This window comes from Cervus elaphus, chromosome 5 (genome assembly GCF_910594005.1).
Source record: "Cervus elaphus chromosome 5, mCerEla1.1, whole genome shotgun sequence".
NCBI lineage: Eukaryota > Metazoa > Chordata > Mammalia > Artiodactyla > Cervidae > Cervus > Cervus elaphus.
This window is the reverse complement of record NC_057819.1, coordinates 55469087-55489141: the sequence shown is the minus strand read 5'-3', so window position 1 is coordinate 55489141 and position 20055 is coordinate 55469087. Positions and strand designations below refer to the sequence as shown.

The window sequence follows — 20055 nt, the reverse complement described above, 5'->3', positions numbered from 1 at the left end:
AACAGGGGTTAAGTAAGGAAATAGAAGACTTAACACAATACACTAACTAGATCTAATAGATACATACAGAACACCATATCCAATAAAAATAGCAAAACATTCTTCTCAAGGTCACATGGGAAAATTTCCCGGTTATGTATATAACACATTCTCAGTAGTTTCAAACAGCACACAAGTATCTTCTCTGATCACAAAGTCATAGAATTAAATAAGCTATCAAACCATAGAAAGACATGGGGGAAAATGCATATTGCTTAGTGAAAGAAGCAAGTCTGAAAAGGCTACATGTTTTGTATTTTTTAATCCTCACTGTATGACATTCTGGAAAAGGCAAAACCAAGGAGAGAATTAAAAAACCAGTGGTTTCCAGAAGTTTGGGGAAAGAGATGAATAAGTAGATCACAGGAAATTTTTATGTTAGTGAAACTATTCTATGTGATACTGTAATGATGGACATGACATTATGCATTTGTTAAACCCACTGAATGTAGGACATAAAGTAAACTGTAATGTATCATATTGTTTCATTGATTGTAACAAGTGTGACACATTTAGTTAATCATAGTGTTTAAACCTGGAGGAATAGGAAACTCCTTTAAACTTTCTGGGGAATTTTTCTTGAAGCCTCAAAACTGCTCTGAAAAATAAAGCCTATTTTAAAAAACCAAGACCCATTATGAAAGATGTGTATTACTTCTCTTATTCTGGGCCCCAGAAATTTATTATAAGAACAGACAGGATTTTTCAGTTCTGGAATTTGATTTTACCATGCTTGCAAGCTAATAGCAAGCATGTTACTGTTTTATCAGTGCGTGAGCATCGGTATGTTGGCGTTAGTTCCCCTTGCCCCTCATTCATGTGAGAGTACATGAGAGGGCCTAGTGGGGACCCTACACATGCAGTCAGTTATATTCTATCCAAACTTGGGGATCCACTGTTTTTATGGCAAGCAGCAAGCAAGCCTGCTCTTTCTTTGTGATGGGTGCATTACCTTATCTCTCAGGATTGGTCTCTGCAAACACAGTTTTGAGAAATGGCCTGAGCAGAGAGCAGTCAGAGCTTTGCATGCCTTTCACACCTTGTAAAAAAGTGCAGGATGTTAACTGCCTGTGGCAGATCACATCTCCCAATGGGTCCTTTCAGTTCTGGTGTCTCCAGTGAGACTTAGAGAATTTCTTCATATTGGGATCTCTAAAACAACAAATGTGCATATTCGTGTACAGTTGACTTCCATATGGGTAAATAAAATTTAAGTATGAATTGTTCACAAATGGGATATTGATGCTAATTTTGTTTTCCTTCTTAATAAGCATTCTTCTGTGTTCTGGTCCAATCTAGATTTATTTTTTTCCAAGTCCTCCTGATCATATTTTGGAGGGTTCCATTCAAATCTGCCATAGAACGGTGACCCTTTTTTGTTTCAAAGCCTTTATTAACTATTTACAGAAATGTCTTTGCCTATGCATCTGAAGTTCCTAGAACGGAGCTTACTTTAAATATGGCCCTTTCCTCATATGGCTTCTGTGCACCTTGTTCTCTTTGCCATGTCCTGTTTTCTTCAAGGTTATGGTCTGCTCCGTTTAGCAGGAAAAATCCTGCTTGATATCCTGTTTGATATCTAGACTGTTTGATATCTAGACTGAGAACCACAATGGGCAGGAACATGGCTACCATGACGCTTCTTGGGTGACATTAGATACTCTTCCACTTTGCTGTGTCAGTGCCAGAGACATTGATGTTATATTATTTTATTCTCAGTATTGTGTGTATTGTAAAAATCCATGGGAATAAGATTTCGTATCCAATATACAGATGATTTTATTAAAAAGGGAATGGCCATAATGAATGAAATAAGACTGAATTGAGTGCCCATGGCTTATAGTTTTTATATAACAGAGGCTGTGGAAAGCCTGTGTCATTTCTAAACATAATTTCAAATCAATTCTCTTTCACCCTCCAGGATAATATTTTAGCCATACTTGTTAATTATTGCTATACTCAAAGTTGAGTTAACTTGCATCTCTTCTTTTGCTTTGCTTATCCCTATTGTTGTTTATAAGGTAACAATAAGGTGATAAAATAACTAATGTGATATGAGCAAAGAGAGAAAAAGAAACTCACCAAACCTCTTGCTGATTTTCCTAAAACTCCAGTTTTATTTAACTGTTTCATAACTGACCAGCCCTACGCCTCTCTTGGGGGCAGCACAAGGGGTCTGTGCTCAGTGGAATATCAGATGGTCACTACCTGTTGAGAAATGGAGTAAGAATAATAGTTTTCTCTGTTTTTACTTCTCCTGAGGTTAGCAGCCCCCTCAGTGGAACTCATGTATATTTAGAAACTGCATTAACATTTTGAGCGCCATTCTGGTGCTTCTTAATAAATTATGCTTTCATCATACTAAAATAGAAGCTGGACGGATACTGTAGTGAGCTTTCAGAGACGGGAATGTAGCAAGGCAGGAATTAGGGACCAGAGCGCAACCGGAGAGTTAGACTGCCTGGGTGTAAAACTTAGAGCCCCAATTTACTAGCTGTATGACTGGGGAAACTAATCTCCAGGCTTCAGGCTTCTTATGTAATGGTAAAAAACATGGAACATAGGGCTTTTTTGATGATTAAATGAGATAATCCAAAATCTAGACACTTAGCTTAAATGCTGGTCACATAATATGCACTCTGTAAATGATAGCTCTTACTGTTTTTTGGTATTATAATAATATATTATTCATAGTCACCAGCTTAATGAGTACTTGCTACCCAAGCTTGGCCCTGCATTTTCACAAGCATGGACTCATTTAGTCCTCACTAGTGTTCTCTGATGTAGTAATCTTAACACAAGGATTGTATTCTCCAGTCAGACAAGAGTCAGAGATCTTACTGGCATCATTGGGTGACACAGTAACTTGGCATAATTAACTTTGCTTCAGATTTGCTGGGAGATTTGTCATTATGTTCATAAGGAGGTTCAGCTAGGTCAGTGTCCATCTTTTCTAGGGGCCTCCCTTCAGTAAAGGGAGAGAGTGGATTGTGGAAATACTGCTAGCTAGTTTCTTCCCAGGCAGGCACTGGTATTGTTTACATTTTAAGGTTGAGGAAACTGGGGCCCGGAGAGGCTAAGTTAGTTGCACCAAATCTAGTAATGATGGAGGCTGGGTGAAGATGATTGTGATTTATGGAATACCCACACATATGGGGCACTGGAGAAGACTCAAGAGTCCCTTGGACAGCATGGAGAGTGAACCAGTCAATCCTACAGGAAATCAACCCTGAATAGTCATTCATTGGGAGGACTGATGCTGAAGCTGAAGCTCCAATACTTGGGCCACTTGATGCAAAGAGCTGACTCATTGGAAAAGACTCTGGTTTGGGGAAAGATTGAAGGCAGGAGGAGAAGGGGACGACAGAGGATGAGATGGTTGGATGGCATCACTGACGCAATGGATGTGAGTTTGAGGAAACTCTGAGAGAGAGTGAAGGACAGGGAAGCCTGGCCTGCTGCAGTCCTGAGGTTGAAAAGAGTCAGATACAACTTAGCAACTGCACAACAGCAACAGACTCAATTTATCCATACTCAATTAAACTCGCATTTCATTTCTCAATAACTTAAAGCTTGAAAGAAGATATTCTGATGGATACCTAAAATATACAAATGCAATACACTGAGAGGATCTTACACAAACCTGGTCTTCTAGTTTTCCCTTTCTGAGGAATGGCACCACAATCTAGCTCTGCAAACCAGAAATCTAGTTGTCCAAGACATTTCCCTACATTCCTCTTTTTCATCTCCATGTCAAATACCGCATAACAGATTATGTTGTTTTGACCTCTTATATAACTTGCTCCACTTTATTCTGTTCCCTAGTCTAAGTACTACCTTCTCTCTTCTAAATGACTACAATAATCAATTTCCAGGTAAGAAAATAGCATATACCACCACATTCTTAAAACATGGTATCCATTCCACTTGCAGAATAATCTTTCAAAATGTAGTCTGGTCATATCATTCCTCTACATAAAATGTATTAAAGTTCCACATTTTTCAAAGAACAGAAATTTTTATTATGGTCTATGAGATGCAGCTTGGTCTAGTTCTCAGCCATATTTCTGGGCTCAGTTCATACTATGCTCCCCACATGTTCTTTGTACTCAACCCACACTGATCGTTTTGCAAACTCTCCTAATTTCAGTGCTTCTTCCTTTCAAATCAGTCAGTTCAGTTCAGTAACTTAGTTGTGTCTGACTCTTTGCGACCCCATGGACTGCAGCACACTAGGCTTCCTTGTCCATCACTAACTCCCAGAGGTTGCTCAAACTCATGTCCATCGAGTTGGTGATGCCATCCAACCACCTCATCCTCTGTCATTCCCTTCTCCTGCCTTCAGCCTTTCCCAGCATCAGGGTATTTTTCAGTGGTCAATTCTTCACATGAGGTGGCCAAAGTATTGGAGCTTCAGCTTCAGCATCAGTTCTTCCAATGAACACCCAGGACTGATCTTTAGGACGGACTGGTTGGACCTCCTTGCAGTCCAAGGGACTCTCAAGAGTCTTCTCCAACACCACAGTTCAAAAGCATCAATTCTTCAGTGCTCAGCTTTCCTTAGAGTCCAACTCTCACATCCATACATGACTCCTGGAAAAACCATAGCTTTGACTGGACAGACCTTCATTGGTAAAGTAATGTCTCTGCTTTTTAATATGCTGTCTAGGTTGGTCATAGCTTTTCTTCCAAGGAATAAGCGTCTTAATTTCATGGCTGCAGTTACCATCTGCAGTGATTTTGGAGCCCTAGAAAAGAAAGTCTGTCACTGTTTCCATTGTTTTCCATCTATTTGCCGTGAATTGATGGGACCAGATGTCATGATCTTCGTTTTATGAATATTGAGTTTTAAGCCAGCTTTTTTCACTCTCCTCTTTCACTTTCATCATGAGGCTCTTTAGTTCCTCTTAGCTTTCTGCCATTAAAGTGGTGTTATCTGCATAGCTGAGGTTACTGGTATTTCTCCCGGCAATCTTGATTCTAGCTTGTGCTTCATCCAGCCCGGCATGTCACACAGTGTATGCTGCTTATAACTTAAATAAGCAGGCTGACAATATACAACCAAAACATACTTCTTTCCCAATTTGGAACCAGTCTGTTGTTCCATTCCAGTTCTAACTGTTGCTTCTTGACCTGCATACAGGTTTCTCAGGAGGCAGGTCAGGTGGTCTGGTATTCCCATCTCTGAAAGAATTTTCCGAAGTTTGTTGTGATCCACACAGTCAAAGACTTTAGTGTAGTCAATGAAGCAGAAGTAGATGTTTTTCTGGAATTCTCTTGCATTTTCTATGATTGAACGGATGTTGTCAATTTGATCTCTGGTTCCTCTGCCTTTTCTAAATCGAGCTTGAACATCTGGAAGTTATTCGTTCATGTGCTATTGAAGCCTAGCTTGGAGAATTTTCAGCCTTACTTTGCTAGCGTATGAGATGAGTGCAATTGTGCGATAGCTTGAACATTCTTTGCCCTTTCAAATAGTTTTTGCCTATTCTTTGCCTTTTGATCCTTCCTCATTTTGCTTGGTTGTTTTTAAAATTTATCCTTCTGACCTTAGTTCAATTATGTTTTCCTCAATGAAGTGTTCTGTCCCTGGCATGAAAGGCCAAATTCCCCAGTTCCAAAGCATTGCCGTTAGGTAATTTCACTGAAAAACAATAAACCTAGGGTCGGTTCCATGAATGACCAATTTGCTAAAAACCAATTTAGCAAAAAACAACTTTCAGGAGACTAGTTCATCGCCCTGGTCAAGGATGTGTTTTTGTAGTAATCTTTCTGGAAAAACATCAAACCTATAGACAGTAACTACATATAAGAAGCAACCCACCATTTGCTTACATTGAAGTACTGGATCATTGGGCTTTAGAGGAGGACTTGGCATCTGAAATGTGAAAACATGAAATTGATATCCAGCCCAGAGAGACTGTCAAATTTGAGGTTAAAGAGCTGTCATGAAAGGACTGCATTGAAACTTCTGTGAAATGAAGACTTCAAAAAATGCTCAATAATTCAGTAAATTGGTCATCTGATGAAGTGATGATATGAAAGACTACTTTTCATCAAATTGATTTTCTAGAAATTGGTTTTGGATGAACTATCTTTCAGTGAATTTTCTGTTAGGGAATTCAATGAATCAGTCATTTGGAAAATTGACTTTTGGCAAATTGGCCTTCTTACAGCATCATGTTCCTCACCTTGCAACATTTTTCATAGTTAATGTTTTCAATTCGATGATGATTGGTGGTGTTTTCCCCTGATTATATGTAAGCATTACCAAGGAAGGGGAAATACTGTTTTTATTCACCATTTTATTCTCAGTTTTTGGCACACAGTAAGTACTCAATAAACATATGTACAATAAATTAAAAAGTAACACATTGTCGTTGTTCAGTTGCCAAGTTGTGGTCAATTCTTCAAGACCCCATGGATTGCATGCAGCACACCAGGCTTCCCTGTCTTCACTATCTCCCAACTTTACTTAAACTCATGTCCATTGAGTTGATGATGCCATCTAACCATCTCATCCTTTGTCACCCCCTTCTCCTCCTGCCCTCAATCTTTCCCAGCATCAGGGTCTTTTCCAATGAGTAAGCTCTTTGCATCAGGTGGCCGAAGTATTGGAGCTTCAGATTCAGCATCAGCCTCAGTCCTTCCAGTGAATATTCAGGGTTGACTTCCTTTAGGATTGACTGGTTTGATTTCCTTGCTGTCCAAGGGACTCTCAAGAGTCTTTTCCAGCCCCACAGTTTGAAAGCATCAGTTCTTTGGCTCTCTTGTTCAACTCTCACATCCTTACATGACTGCTAGAAAAAGCATAGCTTTGACTATACAGATCTTTGTCAGCAAACTGATGTCTCTTTTCTTTAATACCTGCTATCTAAGTATTAAAGGAGCAAGCGTCTTTTAATTTTATGGCTGCAGTCACCATCTGCCGTGATTTTGGAGCCCAAGAAAATAAAGTCTGTCACTGTTTCCATTGTTTCCCCATCTATTTGCCATGAAGTGATGGGACTGGATGCCATGATCTTAGTTTTCTGAATGTTGAGTTTTAAGCTAGTTTTTTCACTTTCTTCTTTCACCTTCATCAAGAGGCTCTTTAGTTCTCTCTTCTATATCTCTCATTAAGGTAGTATCATCTGCATATCTGAGGTTATTGATAGTTCTCCCAGCAGTCTTGATTCCAGCATGTGCTTCATCCAGCCCGGCATCTCTCATGATGTACTCTGCATATATGTTAAATAAGTAGAGTGACAATATACAGCCTTGACATACTCCTTTTCCAATTTGGAAGCAGTCCATTGTTCCATGTCTGGTTCTCACTATTACTTCTTGACCTGCATATAGGTTTCTCAGGAGGCAGGTAAGGCGGTCTGGTATTCCCATCTCTTGAAAAATTTTCCACAGTTTGTTGTGATCCACACAGTCAAAACCTTTAGCATAGTTAATGAAGCAGCAGTGGATGTTTTTCTGGAATTCTCTTGTTTTTTCTATGATCTGACAGATCTTGCCAGTTTGATCTCTGGTTCCTCTGACTTTTCTAAATCCAGTTTGTACATCTGTAAGCTCTCGGTTCACATACTGTTGAAGCCTAGCTTGGAGGATTTTGAGAATTACCTTGTTAGCATGTGAAATGAGTGCAATTGTGCGGTAGTTTGAACATTCTTTGGCATTGCCCTTCTTTGGGATTAGAATGAAAACTGACCTTTTCCAGTCCTGTGGCCACTGCTAAGTTTTCCAAATTTGCTGGCATATTGAGTGCAGCACTTTCCCAGCACCATCTTTTAGGATTTGAAATAGCTCAGCTGGAATTCTGTCACCTCCATTAGCTTTGTTTGTAGTAATGCTTCCTGAGGCCTGTTTAACTTCACATTTCAGGATGTCTGGCTCTAGGTATGTAGGATATAGACCTTAATGATGGCCATTCTGATGATGTGAGGTGGTACCTCTTTGTAGTTTTGATTTGCATTTCCCTAATAGTTGACAATGTTGAGCATCTTTTCTCGTGACTGTTGGCCATCTGTATGTGTGAAGAAGGGAGATTTTTTTTAAGGTGCTTTGTGTCTCCATCAGCCTCCTGAAAACTCCTGTAGCATATAGCATGTATAAAGTCAGGTTGCTTGCTTTGCAAGCACAAAGTCAATGCAAAAATCCCTCTTTTTATTAGAACCAAAACAGTATCCCTAGTGTACAAATTCAGCTTTAATGTAGTCTTTCTAATATCTCCTTCTTACCAGATTGTGGCTCCTAATATCTTCTATGTTGGAATTTTGGAGCACTCTCATAGGATCACCTGGCTGGAATGAAAGCAACAGAAGTGGGAAATGGATTGGTGATAATGATGGGCTGCAGGGAGTGAGATTAAATAATTCATGGAGGCCTTGTTATCTTTTTATAGATAATACTACAAAGCATGACCTTGCTGTGCAGAAAGAGAGAATGAAAACTTGTTGCTTTAATGTATGCCTTTGTATTTATTATTTGGTGGGGATGGGTACTTTATATACTAAACATTTAAGTTTTACAACAAATTTGCTGATGAAGTATTATTCTTCCTATTTTACAGATAATGATACAGACTCAGGGTGAGTAATTTTCTCAAGGTCTTACATCTAGTAAGTGATCTTGGGAGTCTAACCAATATCTGCCTTATTTCAAACTTCATGTGATTTCTGCTACATCACACTGCCTTTGTAGAATATTGTAGAGACAATAATTATGGCGTGGATAATTGGATGTTTGTTCCCAAGCACCTGTTGCACAGAATGTGAAGTAAAGCTAAGTTTATGGTAGAGAATATGTGTTGGTGAGTGATACAAAGGAAAGAGATGCCTTGGTGAATGTGGTCTGTTTAACTAAGGAATATGCTACCACAGTTGTCTATGGAAACACAACAGCGCTGTACTGGCAGTCCCGTCATCTTTGGTTTGAGAATAGGACTGACCGGGAGGTTGTTCTTGAGATCGTGCTACTGAATTTATCTCCAGAGATTGGGCACATGGTCAAAAGAGACTTGATATGTCAAGTGAAAGAGAAACTACTGCTTCTTTCAAAATTTCTTTTCTCAATAAGGTGAAAATGTTGATTATTGCTAAAGATTTTTCTGAAGAATATAGTAACTGTAGGTCAAAATTGAAAGGTTAAAAATGATTCATGTAACCTTTCAGAAAGTTTCATCAGCAGTTTGAATTGGCTTCTTAGGGAATTGTTAATCTCATCAAATTCATGTATATTTGTTTCATCACATTATGCTTGCTGTTTTTCTTCTATTGCAACCTATGGGAACTGCTGTTATTAGGCTAAAAGTTAAAAACATTATTAGTCCTATTCGTTGTTAAAATTTATTTTGAGTTAAATACCGGTGTTTGCTTTTTTCACATGGGCTGAAAGCCTGACTGCCACAAAAAATAAACACTTTAGATTGGTGCACTTTTAATTCTAGACAGGGCTAAGGAATGTATAAATTTGAGTTCCAAATATTTCAGAAGAATCTGATGCATTATTTACTAACAAATATATTTTGGAAGTAAGATTCTTGTAGTTTGGATAGAGATACAATTTTGAAAAATACCTTCTCTTTAGAATTGTCTCTTGTCTTTAGCCATTTAACAAATTCTCTGAACAAGTTCCCTTCTCAACTCTTCAAATACATGCACATGATGAGAAATTTGTGTCCAGGACTTGTACAATGATATGGAAACTCTGCCTTTTAAGTATTTTGGGGGCATAGTATCAGCAAAAGTTGTACATTTCCTTTTATCTATGTATGAATAATGGCGCTTCATTGATTTTGTGGTTTCATTTGTGAAGGAACTAATCTTGATCTTCCTGTCTCTACCTTTTATAACTTTTTCATAATATAGCTCAAGGTGGGATTATATGACAGATGAAATTACAAAGAAAGCAGTAGTGAAAACATTAGTTATTCCGTAAGGTTTGGTTTGCTGCAGAAGCTTTTAAAAGCACAGCTGACTCAACTATGAAAAATGAGGTAATCTGAATATTTCTTCCCTCTGGTACTTTTGAGGTGAAAAATTAAAAAAAAATTAGCATAGTCTTGTTTGTTTAAAGAGTGAATAATAATAATTTTGTAAGTGTATTTGACTAAAAATGTGGTTAAATAAATAATAGAGAAAATGCTGCTTCATGCAAATTTTTTTTCAGGGCATGATGAAAAGGTTGATTAAACTTTCAGGTTGTTCACAATTCCGAATTTTAAAAATGCTTATCAAAAATTTGGTGTTGTCTAGCTTGTCTTCTTAGTGGTCTTCCTTTGGTATTGAAGATAATTGAGCATTCATCTCCTTTATATTTTCGTCAATTAGCAAAGAATCAGGAATTAGAATCTTTTCGTAAATGACCTTAACCACTTACTTTGGCCAAGCTTAATGGATATGAATAGTATTTGCTGTGGAGGAAGTTTGCCAGTATTTTGGAAACACGATTTGTGTTTGAAAATTGATTACAAAGCCCTTATCTTTACCATTTTTCTGATACTAATTTTCATGTAGATTCAATATGGGGAGACGTCCCCCCACCATATGTGATTAATTCAGAGGCTGTGAACCATTCACTTATGAGTTCACTGCATTTATGCTAATGTGTTTTTTTTTTTTTTAATTTTTTTATTAGTTGGAGGCTAATTACTTCACAACATTTCAGTGGGTTTTGTCATACATTGATATGAATCAGCCATAGATTTACACTTATTCCCCATCCCGATCCCCCCTCCCATCTCCCTCTCCACCCGATTCCTCTGGGTCTTCCCAGTGCACCAGGCCCAAGCACTTGTCTCATGCATCCCATCTGGGCTGGTGATCTGTTTCACCATAGATAGTCTACATGCTATGCTAATGTGTTTTATATCAGATTTTTGGGTAGTGCTATGGAGAATGGACTGATGAGGCACAAAATAAGATATAAGGAGACTGGATAGGACGCTACTGCTGACTGGTTAGGATGCTAGCCTAAAAAGGTCAGAGGTTTGAAGAAATATAGTGTCAGTAAGGATGAGTTAATAAAATAATGCTTATTTATTGAATGCTTTCTATGTGCTATGATCAGTGCTCTGTACTGTTCATGGACTGTTGCATTTAATACTCGCCCTGTCCCTGTGGTAGCACCCTGGTGGCTCAGCAGAAAAGAATCCTCCTGCCAATGCAGGTGTTTGATCCCTAGGTCGGGAAGACCCCCTGGAGAATGAAATGGCAAGCCATTCCAGTATTCTTGGGCTTCCCAGGTGGCACCAGTGGGGCCTAGGAAATCCCGTTCACAGAGTAGCCTGGTGGGCTGCCGTCCACGGGGTTGCAAAGAGTCAGATACGGCTTAGCAAGTAAACATGCACACACAGACACACACACGTCCTTATGAAGGAATATTCATCCCCATATTACAGAAGAGAAAAATGAGGTCTAGAGAGGCTAGACAACTTATGTTATGCAGTCAGAAAATGGTAGAGCTGTAACTTGGCTCCAGAGCCTAGGGAACTCAACTTCCATCAGTTTAGTTCATCAGTCACTCAGTCGCGTCCGACTCTTTGTGACCCCATGGACTGCAGCACGCCAGGCCTCCCTGTCCATCACCAACTCCCGGAGTTTACTCAAACTCATGTCCATTGAGTTGGTGATGCCATCCAACTATCTCATCTTCTGTCGTCCCCTTCTCCTCCCGCCTTCAGTCTTTCCCAGCATCAGGGTCTTTTCCAATGAGTCAGTTCTTTGCATGAGGTGGCCAGAATATTGGAGTTTCAGCTTCAACATCAGTCCTTTCAATGAACACCCAGGACTGATCTCCTTTAGGATGGACTGGTTGGATCTCCTTGCAGTCCAAGGGACTCTCAAGAGTCTTCTCCAATACCATAGTTCAAAAGCATCAATTCTTCAGCACTCAGCTTTCCTTAGAGTTCAACTCTCACATCCATACATGACCACTGGAAAAACCATAGCCTTGACTAGACAGACCTTTGTTGTCAAAGTAACGTCTCTGCTTTTTAATATGCTGTTTAGGTTGGTCATAGCTTTTCTTCCAAGGAGCACGCATCTTTTAATTTCATGGCTGCAGTACGCATCTTTTAATTTCATGGCTGCATCTTTTAATTTCATGGCTGCATCTTTTAATTTCATGGCTGCAGTCATCATCTGCAGTGATTTTGGAGCCCCCCAAAAATAAAGTCTGTCACTGATTTCATTGTTTCCCCATCTATTTGCTATGAAGTGTAGGGACCAGATGATCTTAGCTTTCTGAGTGTTGAGTTTTAAGCCAACTTTTCACTCTCTTTCACTTTCATCAAGAGGCTCGTTAGTTCTTCTTCGCTTTCTGCCTTAAGTATGGTGTCATCTGCATATCTGAGGTTACTGATATTACTCCAGGCAATCTTGATTCCAGCTTGTGCTTCCTCCAGCCCAGCGTTTCTCATGATGTACTCTGCATATAAGTTAAATAAGCAGGGTAACAATATACAGTCTTGAATACTCCTTTCCCAATTAGGAACCAGTCTGTTGTTGCATGTCCAGTTCTCACTGTTGCTCCCTGACCTGTCAACCTCCATACAACAGACAAACGCTTAAGAGGTAGAGTTTAGCCACTAATTAGAAGCAGAGGGGGTCCTGGTGGAGAGCTCAGGTGTAGCTCTTTGGATTCTGAATTGGGCACCCTAGTGAGTGAAAGCCCTTGTCTCTGGGTCAGGGAGTACAGAATGAGGAACATTTTTGAAAGATTAGGGACTTCTGGACACCTCGAACGTCAGGTGCCTTTGAGACACATCAAGAGAGGTCAAATGGGTTTTGTGGCTCTGGAGCTCTGGCAGGAATCTGGGTCAGAATGCTTGGCATGATGCCTGGCAGAGAATAACTGTCAGTGCACATTTGTTGGGTGAAATGACAGACATCTGGAGAGGGAAGGAGAGAGGGAGGGAGTGAGCACAGAGAATTGTTCTTTGTAAGGCTACTTGGACCATGGGAGTGGATACAGTTTCTCAAAGGGCAGTGTGTCAAGTGAAAAACGAAAAGAACCCGGAGTAACTCTGGGGCACATCAGTACTTAAGAGTCAGATAATGAAAGAGGAACTTGAAAAGATGACAGGGGAGAAGAACTTTAAGAGAATAATATCAGAGAAGCCAAGGAAATGGAAGGATTTTAAGGATGTTATTAATAATATTAAATACCATACAAAGAGGCCCAATAAAATAATGATGAGTAGCTTAGAACTTACATTGTTCTTACTATATGGCAGGCAGCGCTTTGAGTGTTTTATATATATTAGCTCTTCAACTTAAGGGGCTTCCCTTGTGGCTCAGATGGTAAAAATCTGCCTATAATGCAGGAGATCTGGGTTCAATCCTTGGGTCAGGAAGTTCCGCTGGAGAAGGAAATGGCAACCGACTCCAGTATTCTTGCCTGGAGAATTCCATGGACAGAGGAGTCTGGTGGGCTATAGTCCACGGGGTTGCAAAGAGTCAGACACCACTTTCACTTCAAGTTAAATCTGTGCTATAGGTATTTTTATTCACCATTCTTCATGGGTAAGAAAAGAGAGAGATGAAATAACTTGCCTCAGGTAAGTGGCAAAGTCAAGACTGAGAACCCTGCAGGTGACTGCCCCGTTGATGTCCTTAGACCACTGTGATATTCTGACTTGCAAAAGCAGGGGCCAGAATGTGCCTACTAGATGTGACAGGAAGTCGGTTTTGACTAGAGAAGTGCAGTTCAGTAGCTGAACCAGGATGCTGAGAGGGGTAGGAAGTCAGAAGTACGTTGGCTTCCCTTCCTGGGAGCTTGGTGGTAAAGAAGAATTTGCCAAAGGAATATTGGGCAGAAGGGCTTATTTTTAGGATAGGGGAGATTTGGGGCTATTTGTGTGGTAAGATAAAGCATATTAGGAGAGAGATTGAGGGAAATACTGGAGAGATATGGCAAAAGAAGAGATGGTAAAGTGTGGGCTGTAAGCGCTTCAGGAGATTTTCAGCTTAAACAGGAGCAGGGAGCACCTGTTTTACAAAAGGAGAGGGTTAATAGCTGGGTAGAGATGCATGTAGGTCTTTTAGACTGAGTGAGTAGCATGCTTAGCCAAGTTCATACATATTCCCCCTGCTTCTGTCTCTATGAAACAGTTACCCCCCAGCTTTTTTTTTTTTTATAGCAACCCTTCCCTGAGTGGTATCTCCATCCCACTCTGCACTCATGTGAATTTTGTGGATTTCTGCTATCATTAGATTTTGTTCTCTGCTCTATGTGACCAAGGCTAGGCCAGGACTTCCCTGGAAGTCAGGTGGTGGGGACTTGGCCTTCCAATGCAGGGGTTCAGGTTCAATCCCTATTCTGGGAGCTAAGTCCCTCATGCCTCATGGCGAAAAACAAACAAGCAAACACAGCCATAAAACAGAAGCAATATTGGAACAAATTCAACAAATACTTTAAAAACAGTCCACATCAAAAAAAAAAAAAATCTTTAAAAACAAAAGCAAAGAGACTGCCACCTATTTCTTTAGCAAAGATGGGTTTATTTTGGATCAGCAGACTTGCAATTTGAGGGTCTGTAGCCATGATGAGCCAACCTACACCTGCACAGCAGGAGAAGGAGAACTATTTCATAGACAGGAAACTGAGGTGGGGAGGGCTCTAGTAAACAAAGAGGAGCCTCTGGCTTTTCTTTGCCTGAGACCTTGCCAGGAAAGAAGAGGAGTCTTTCTTCTTCTGTTAGGCCCTGCTGTGCTCACAGGGCGTGAGATCTCCCCTTCTGGTCTCCCAAATCTATTTCATTAGGCTTCTGTTTATTAATTTTTCACAACTCATAGGGACAAGAGATGTTAGGAGTTGTGTCTTTTGATGGTAATGATGTTTTGAGCTGACTGGATTCTTTTCCTTTCACAGATGCTTCCTGTTCAAGTCTTCCTCCAGTTACATGAGCTCCAGTAAGTCCTCTTTTTATTGTACTAAAATTATTTTACTTGAGGATAATTGCTTTACAGTGTGGTGTTGATTTCTGCTGTACAACAGTGTGACTCAGCTATAAGTATACATATATGCCCTCCTTCTGGAGCCTCCCTCATAACCCCCCGTTTTTCTCTCCAATAATGTCGCTTTTGCTTAAATCTCTTGTCATATATCAGTTCAGTTCAGTCACTCAGTCGTGTCCGACTCTTTGTGACCCCATGGACTGTGGCACTCCAGGGTTCCCTGTCCATCGCCAACACCCAGAGCTTACTCAAACTCATTTCCATCATGTCGGTGATGCCTTCCAACCATCTCATCCTCTGTCATCCGCTTCTCTTCCTTCCCTCAATCTTTCCCAGCATTAGGGTCTTTTCCAGTGAGTCAGTTCTTTGCATCACATGGCCAAAGTATTGGAGTTTCAGCTTCAACATCAGTCCCTCCAATGAACACCCAGGACTGATCTCCTTCAGGATTGACCGGTTGGATCTCTTTACAGTCCAAGGGACTCTCAAGAGTTTTCTCCAATACCACAGTTCAAAAGCATCAATTATTTGGTGCTCAGCTTTCTTCACAGTCCAACTCTCACATCCATACATGACCACTGGAAAAACCATAGCCTTGACTAGACGGACATTTGTTGGCAAAGTAATGTCTCTGCTTTTTAATATGCTGTCTAGGTTGGTCATAACTTTTCTTCCAAGGAGCAAGCGTCTTTTAATTTCATGGCTGCAGTCACCATCTGCAGTGATTTTGGAGCCCTCAAAAATAAAGTCTGTTGCTGTTTCCACTGTTTTCCCATCTATTTCCCATGAAGTGATGGGACCAGATGCCACGATCTTAGTTTTCTGGATGTTGAGTTTAACACAGCTCTTTCACTCTCCTCTTTCACTTTCATCAAGAGGCTCTTTAGTTCTTCTAAGCGTTCTGCCATAAGGGTGGTGTCATCTGCATATCTGAGGTTATTGATATTTCTCCCGGCAATCTTGATTCCAGCTTGTGCTTCATCCAACCCAGAATTTCTCATGATATACTCTGCATATAAGTTAAGTAAGCAGGGTGACAATATACAGCCTTGACGTACTCCTTTCCCGATTTGGAACCAGTCTGTTGTTCCATGTTCAGTTGCAACTCTTTCTTCTTCACCTAAATACAGATTTCTCAGGAGACAGGTCAGGTGGTCTGATATTCCCATCTCTTTAATAATTTTGCAGTTTGTTGTGATTAACACAGTCAAGGCTTTGGCATAGTTAATAAAACAGAAGTAGATGCTTTTCTGGAACTCTCTTGCTATTTCGATGATCCAGTGGATGTTGACAATTTGATCTCTGGTTCCTCTGCCTTTTGTAAATCCAGCTTGAACATCTGGAAGTTCTCGATTCAGGTACTGTTGAAGCCTAGTTTGGAGAATTTTGAGCATTGCTTTGCTAGCGTGTGAGATGAGTGCAATTGTGCAGTAGTTTGAGCATTCTTTGGCATTGACTTTCTTTGGGATTGGAATGAAAACTGACCTTTTCCAGTTCTGTGGCCATTGCTGAGTTTTCCAAATTTGCTGGCATATTGAGTGCAACACTTTCCCAGCATTATCTTTTAGGATTTGAAATAGCTCAACTGGAATTGTATCACGTCCACTAGCTTTGTTCATAGTGATGTTTCCTAAGTCCTACTTAACTTCACATTCCAGGATCTTTGGCTCTAGGTGAGTGATCACACCATCATGGTTACTTGCATCATGAAGATATTTTTTGTATAGTTTTCTGTGTATTCTTGCCATCTCTTCTTAATATCTATGTTTCTGTTAGGTCCATACCGTTTCTGTCCTTTATTGTGCCCATCTTTGCATGAAATGTTTCCTTGGTATCTCTGATTTTCTTGAAGAGATCTCTAGTCTTTCCCATTCTGTTGTTTTACTCTATTTCTTTGCCTTGATCACTGAGGAAGACTTTCTTATCTCACCTTGCTATTCTTTGGAGTTCTGCATTCAAATGGGTATATCTTTTCTTTTCTCCTTTACCTTTAACTTATCTTCTTTTCTCAGCTATTTTTAAGTCCTCCTCAGACAACCATTTTGCCTTTTTGCCTTTCTTCTTCTTGGAGATGGTCTTGATCACTGCCTCCTGTACAATGTCACAAACCTCCGTCCATAGTTCTTCAGCCACTCTATCAAATCTAATCCCTTGAATCTATTTGTCACTTCCACTGTATAGTTGAATGGGATTTGATTTAGGTCATACCTGTATGGTCTAGTGGTTTTCCTTACTTTCTTCAATTTTAAGTCTGAATTTGGCAATAAGGAGTTCATGATCTGAGCCATAGTCAGCTCCCGGTCTTGTTTTTGTTGACTGTATAGAGCTTCTCCATCTTTGGCTGCAAAGAATATAATCAACCTGAATTCGGTGTTGACCGTTGGTGATATCCATGTGTAGAGTCTTCTCTTGTGTTGTTGGAAGAGGGTGTTTGCTGTGACCAGTGCATTTTCTTGGCAAAACTCTGTTAGTCTTTCCCCTGCTTCGTTTTGTATTCCAAAGCCAAATTTGTCTGTTGCTCTGAGTATCTCTTGACTTCCTACTTTTGCATTCTAGTCCCCTATAATGAAAAGAACATCTTTTTTGAGTGTTAGTTCTTGTAGGTCTTCATAGAACTGTTCAACTTCAGCTTCTTCAGCATCAGTGGTTGGGGCATAGACTGTGGTATTGAATGGTTTGCCTTGGAAATGAACAGAAATCATTCTGTCATTTTTGAGATTGCATCCATGTACTGCATTTCAGCCTCTTGTTTACTGTGTTGGCTACTCCATTTCTTCTAAGGGATTCAAGCTGACAGTAGTAGATGTAATGGTCACATGAGGTAAATTCACCCATTCCAGTCCATTTTAGTTCACTGATTCCTAAAATGTCAATGTTAAGTCTTGTCATCTCCTATTTGACCACTTCCAATTTGCCTTGATTCATGGACCTAACATTTCAGGTTCCTATGCAATATTGTTCTTTATAGCATCAGGCTTTACTTCCATCACCAGTTACATCCCCAGCTGGGTGTTGTTTTTGCTTTGGCTCCATCTCTTCACATACTCTACTTAGTAAAACCTCTTGAAGGAACTTGAGGAGCATGGTATAGAATAAAGAGGTTTGGGATATGGGATTAGCAATAATGGGAAAACCGAATTGCTTTGCCCACAGATTCTTTACCCGCTGAGCCACATGGGAAGTTCTAGGATCCAGCTAGAGACAGATGAATATGAGAGATACCGAGGCATTTCTGAAGCAGAAAACCACTCCTTTCATTTGAAATTGCCTTTATGTTTGTCTCCATCACCCCAACCCACTATAGAACGTGGAAAATAGGGAATGTGATAAACTTATGAAATTTAGTTACCCTGTTTGTAGTCATTGCTTTTTAGTTAGGTTACCTAACTAAGAGAGGTTTTTGAGGCAAGTTTCATTGGTTTTGTCAAAAAAAATAAGCACATTGTAAAGGTGTTTAAGTTAAGGATTGTCAAATGGCAAAATTAATGTTTGACTTACTTGGAGCTGTTCAAATGTTGAATGAAGTCTTAACCCTCAGCCAAATTCTTCATTGTAGATTTTTCACACTGTTAAGGATATTTTCCCCAATTAAATCTGTGGGCAGTAATGTACTGTAGGCATCTTCTGTAATTTCACACTTAAATGACTAGTTTGTAAAAAATGGAATCTGACTCCAGAGCATATGGTATTCACACAGATCATCAGTATGCAATTATTGTTTGTTTGCCATCCCCATAAATAAATGTTAATGATTTTGTAGAGTTTTACAGCTCATGTATTTCTTTGCTCTTGATAACTTTTCACAAATTGTGAATTTGTAATACATTTTATTTTTGACAATAAATAAGAGAACAATAATTAAGTAAAATAGGCCAGTAGAGTAAATAGCAAAGTAGAAATGTGCTACTCAGAGATGATTTAGTGAATAACTTCCAGTTTCACTTTGAACATAATTACATTTCAGTGAAAGAAAGTTAAGCTAGACACTTAAAAAAATTCTTTGACTTCTAAAATTGTGCTTTTGATATTCAAGAAAAACTGAATGTCTCTGATGCTATGTGGGAGCTACATATACAACCTCTTTGTACTGGGAGTGTGCCTTTTTTTTTTTTTTTGAATTGTTTTTTTGGGGGATGTGGACCATTTTTAAAGTGTTTATTGAATGTGTCACAATATTGCATCTGTTGTTTATGTTCTGGTAAGGCTGTGAGGCATGTAGGATCTTAATTAGGTCCCTGAATGGGTACCCCCTCCCTGTATTAGAAGGTCAAGTCTTAACCACTGGACCACCAGGGAAGTCCCTGGCAGTATGCTCTTGAGTGAATTATTTAACCTAGTTTTCTCACCTCTAAAATGGGATACTTACACTTCATAGTGTTATCATAGGTATAATCCAAGTGACCCCAAATAAAGTCACTATAAAGTCACTTAAGCTTTTGTTATACGAGGTCCAGGTCATGGTCATTGTCCAATATTCTAAGAGAGTCCCAGGGATATTTAAATAGTTTAAAACACTTTCCCTGGAAGCCTGCAGAGATGCTGATTTAATTTAAATGTCATTTTAAAATTAAGTTTTTATTTATTGCATGCAGTTGCACAGATGCCACTGTAAGCTTAAAAGAAAAGCAGTTATTCTCTCCTCTGCCTGCCCCTACGCCCAGTTTCCTCTCCACTGCCTTCAACTCTGTTTTAGCTTTTTTCTCCTGTTATTTCTACAGTGTGTCTATATACTGCTCTTCCTTGATTTTTAATTTTTAATGTATATTTACTTAAAACACTTTAAAATAAAAATTAAAAGTTAGACCATGATGAGATTGAAAATCTTTGAAAATTTTAAACTTTGTTTTGATTGACTTCCTCCTGTGGAAGTTGAGGATAGAACTCTCAGATGTCCCCCTCTGCTACCCACTGTATACACAGCCACACACATTCTCTCTCTCTCCCCTCCCCATATCATAATTTTTGTGTAAATAAATAGTAATTGTATACATAGTTATAAACTTACAAATATTGTCCATAGCTAAGCCGTCTTTATGTTTCCTGTCCAATTTTTGGTTTTCATGAAATG

The 20055-nt window shown here is 39.5% G+C and overlaps 1 protein-coding gene across 1 annotated transcript in view; it reads left to right on the top strand.

The window, feature by feature from the left end:
- Positions 1 to 20055, top strand: part of LOC122694162 — a 250506-nt gene that overhangs the window by 16040 nt on the left and 214411 nt on the right. The window contains exon 2 of the mRNA XM_043902519.1: positions 14902 to 14942. Within this exon, the coding sequence (XP_043758454.1) occupies positions 14902 to 14942 (41 nt within the window). The remainder of the gene's footprint in view (positions 1 to 14901; positions 14943 to 20055) is intronic.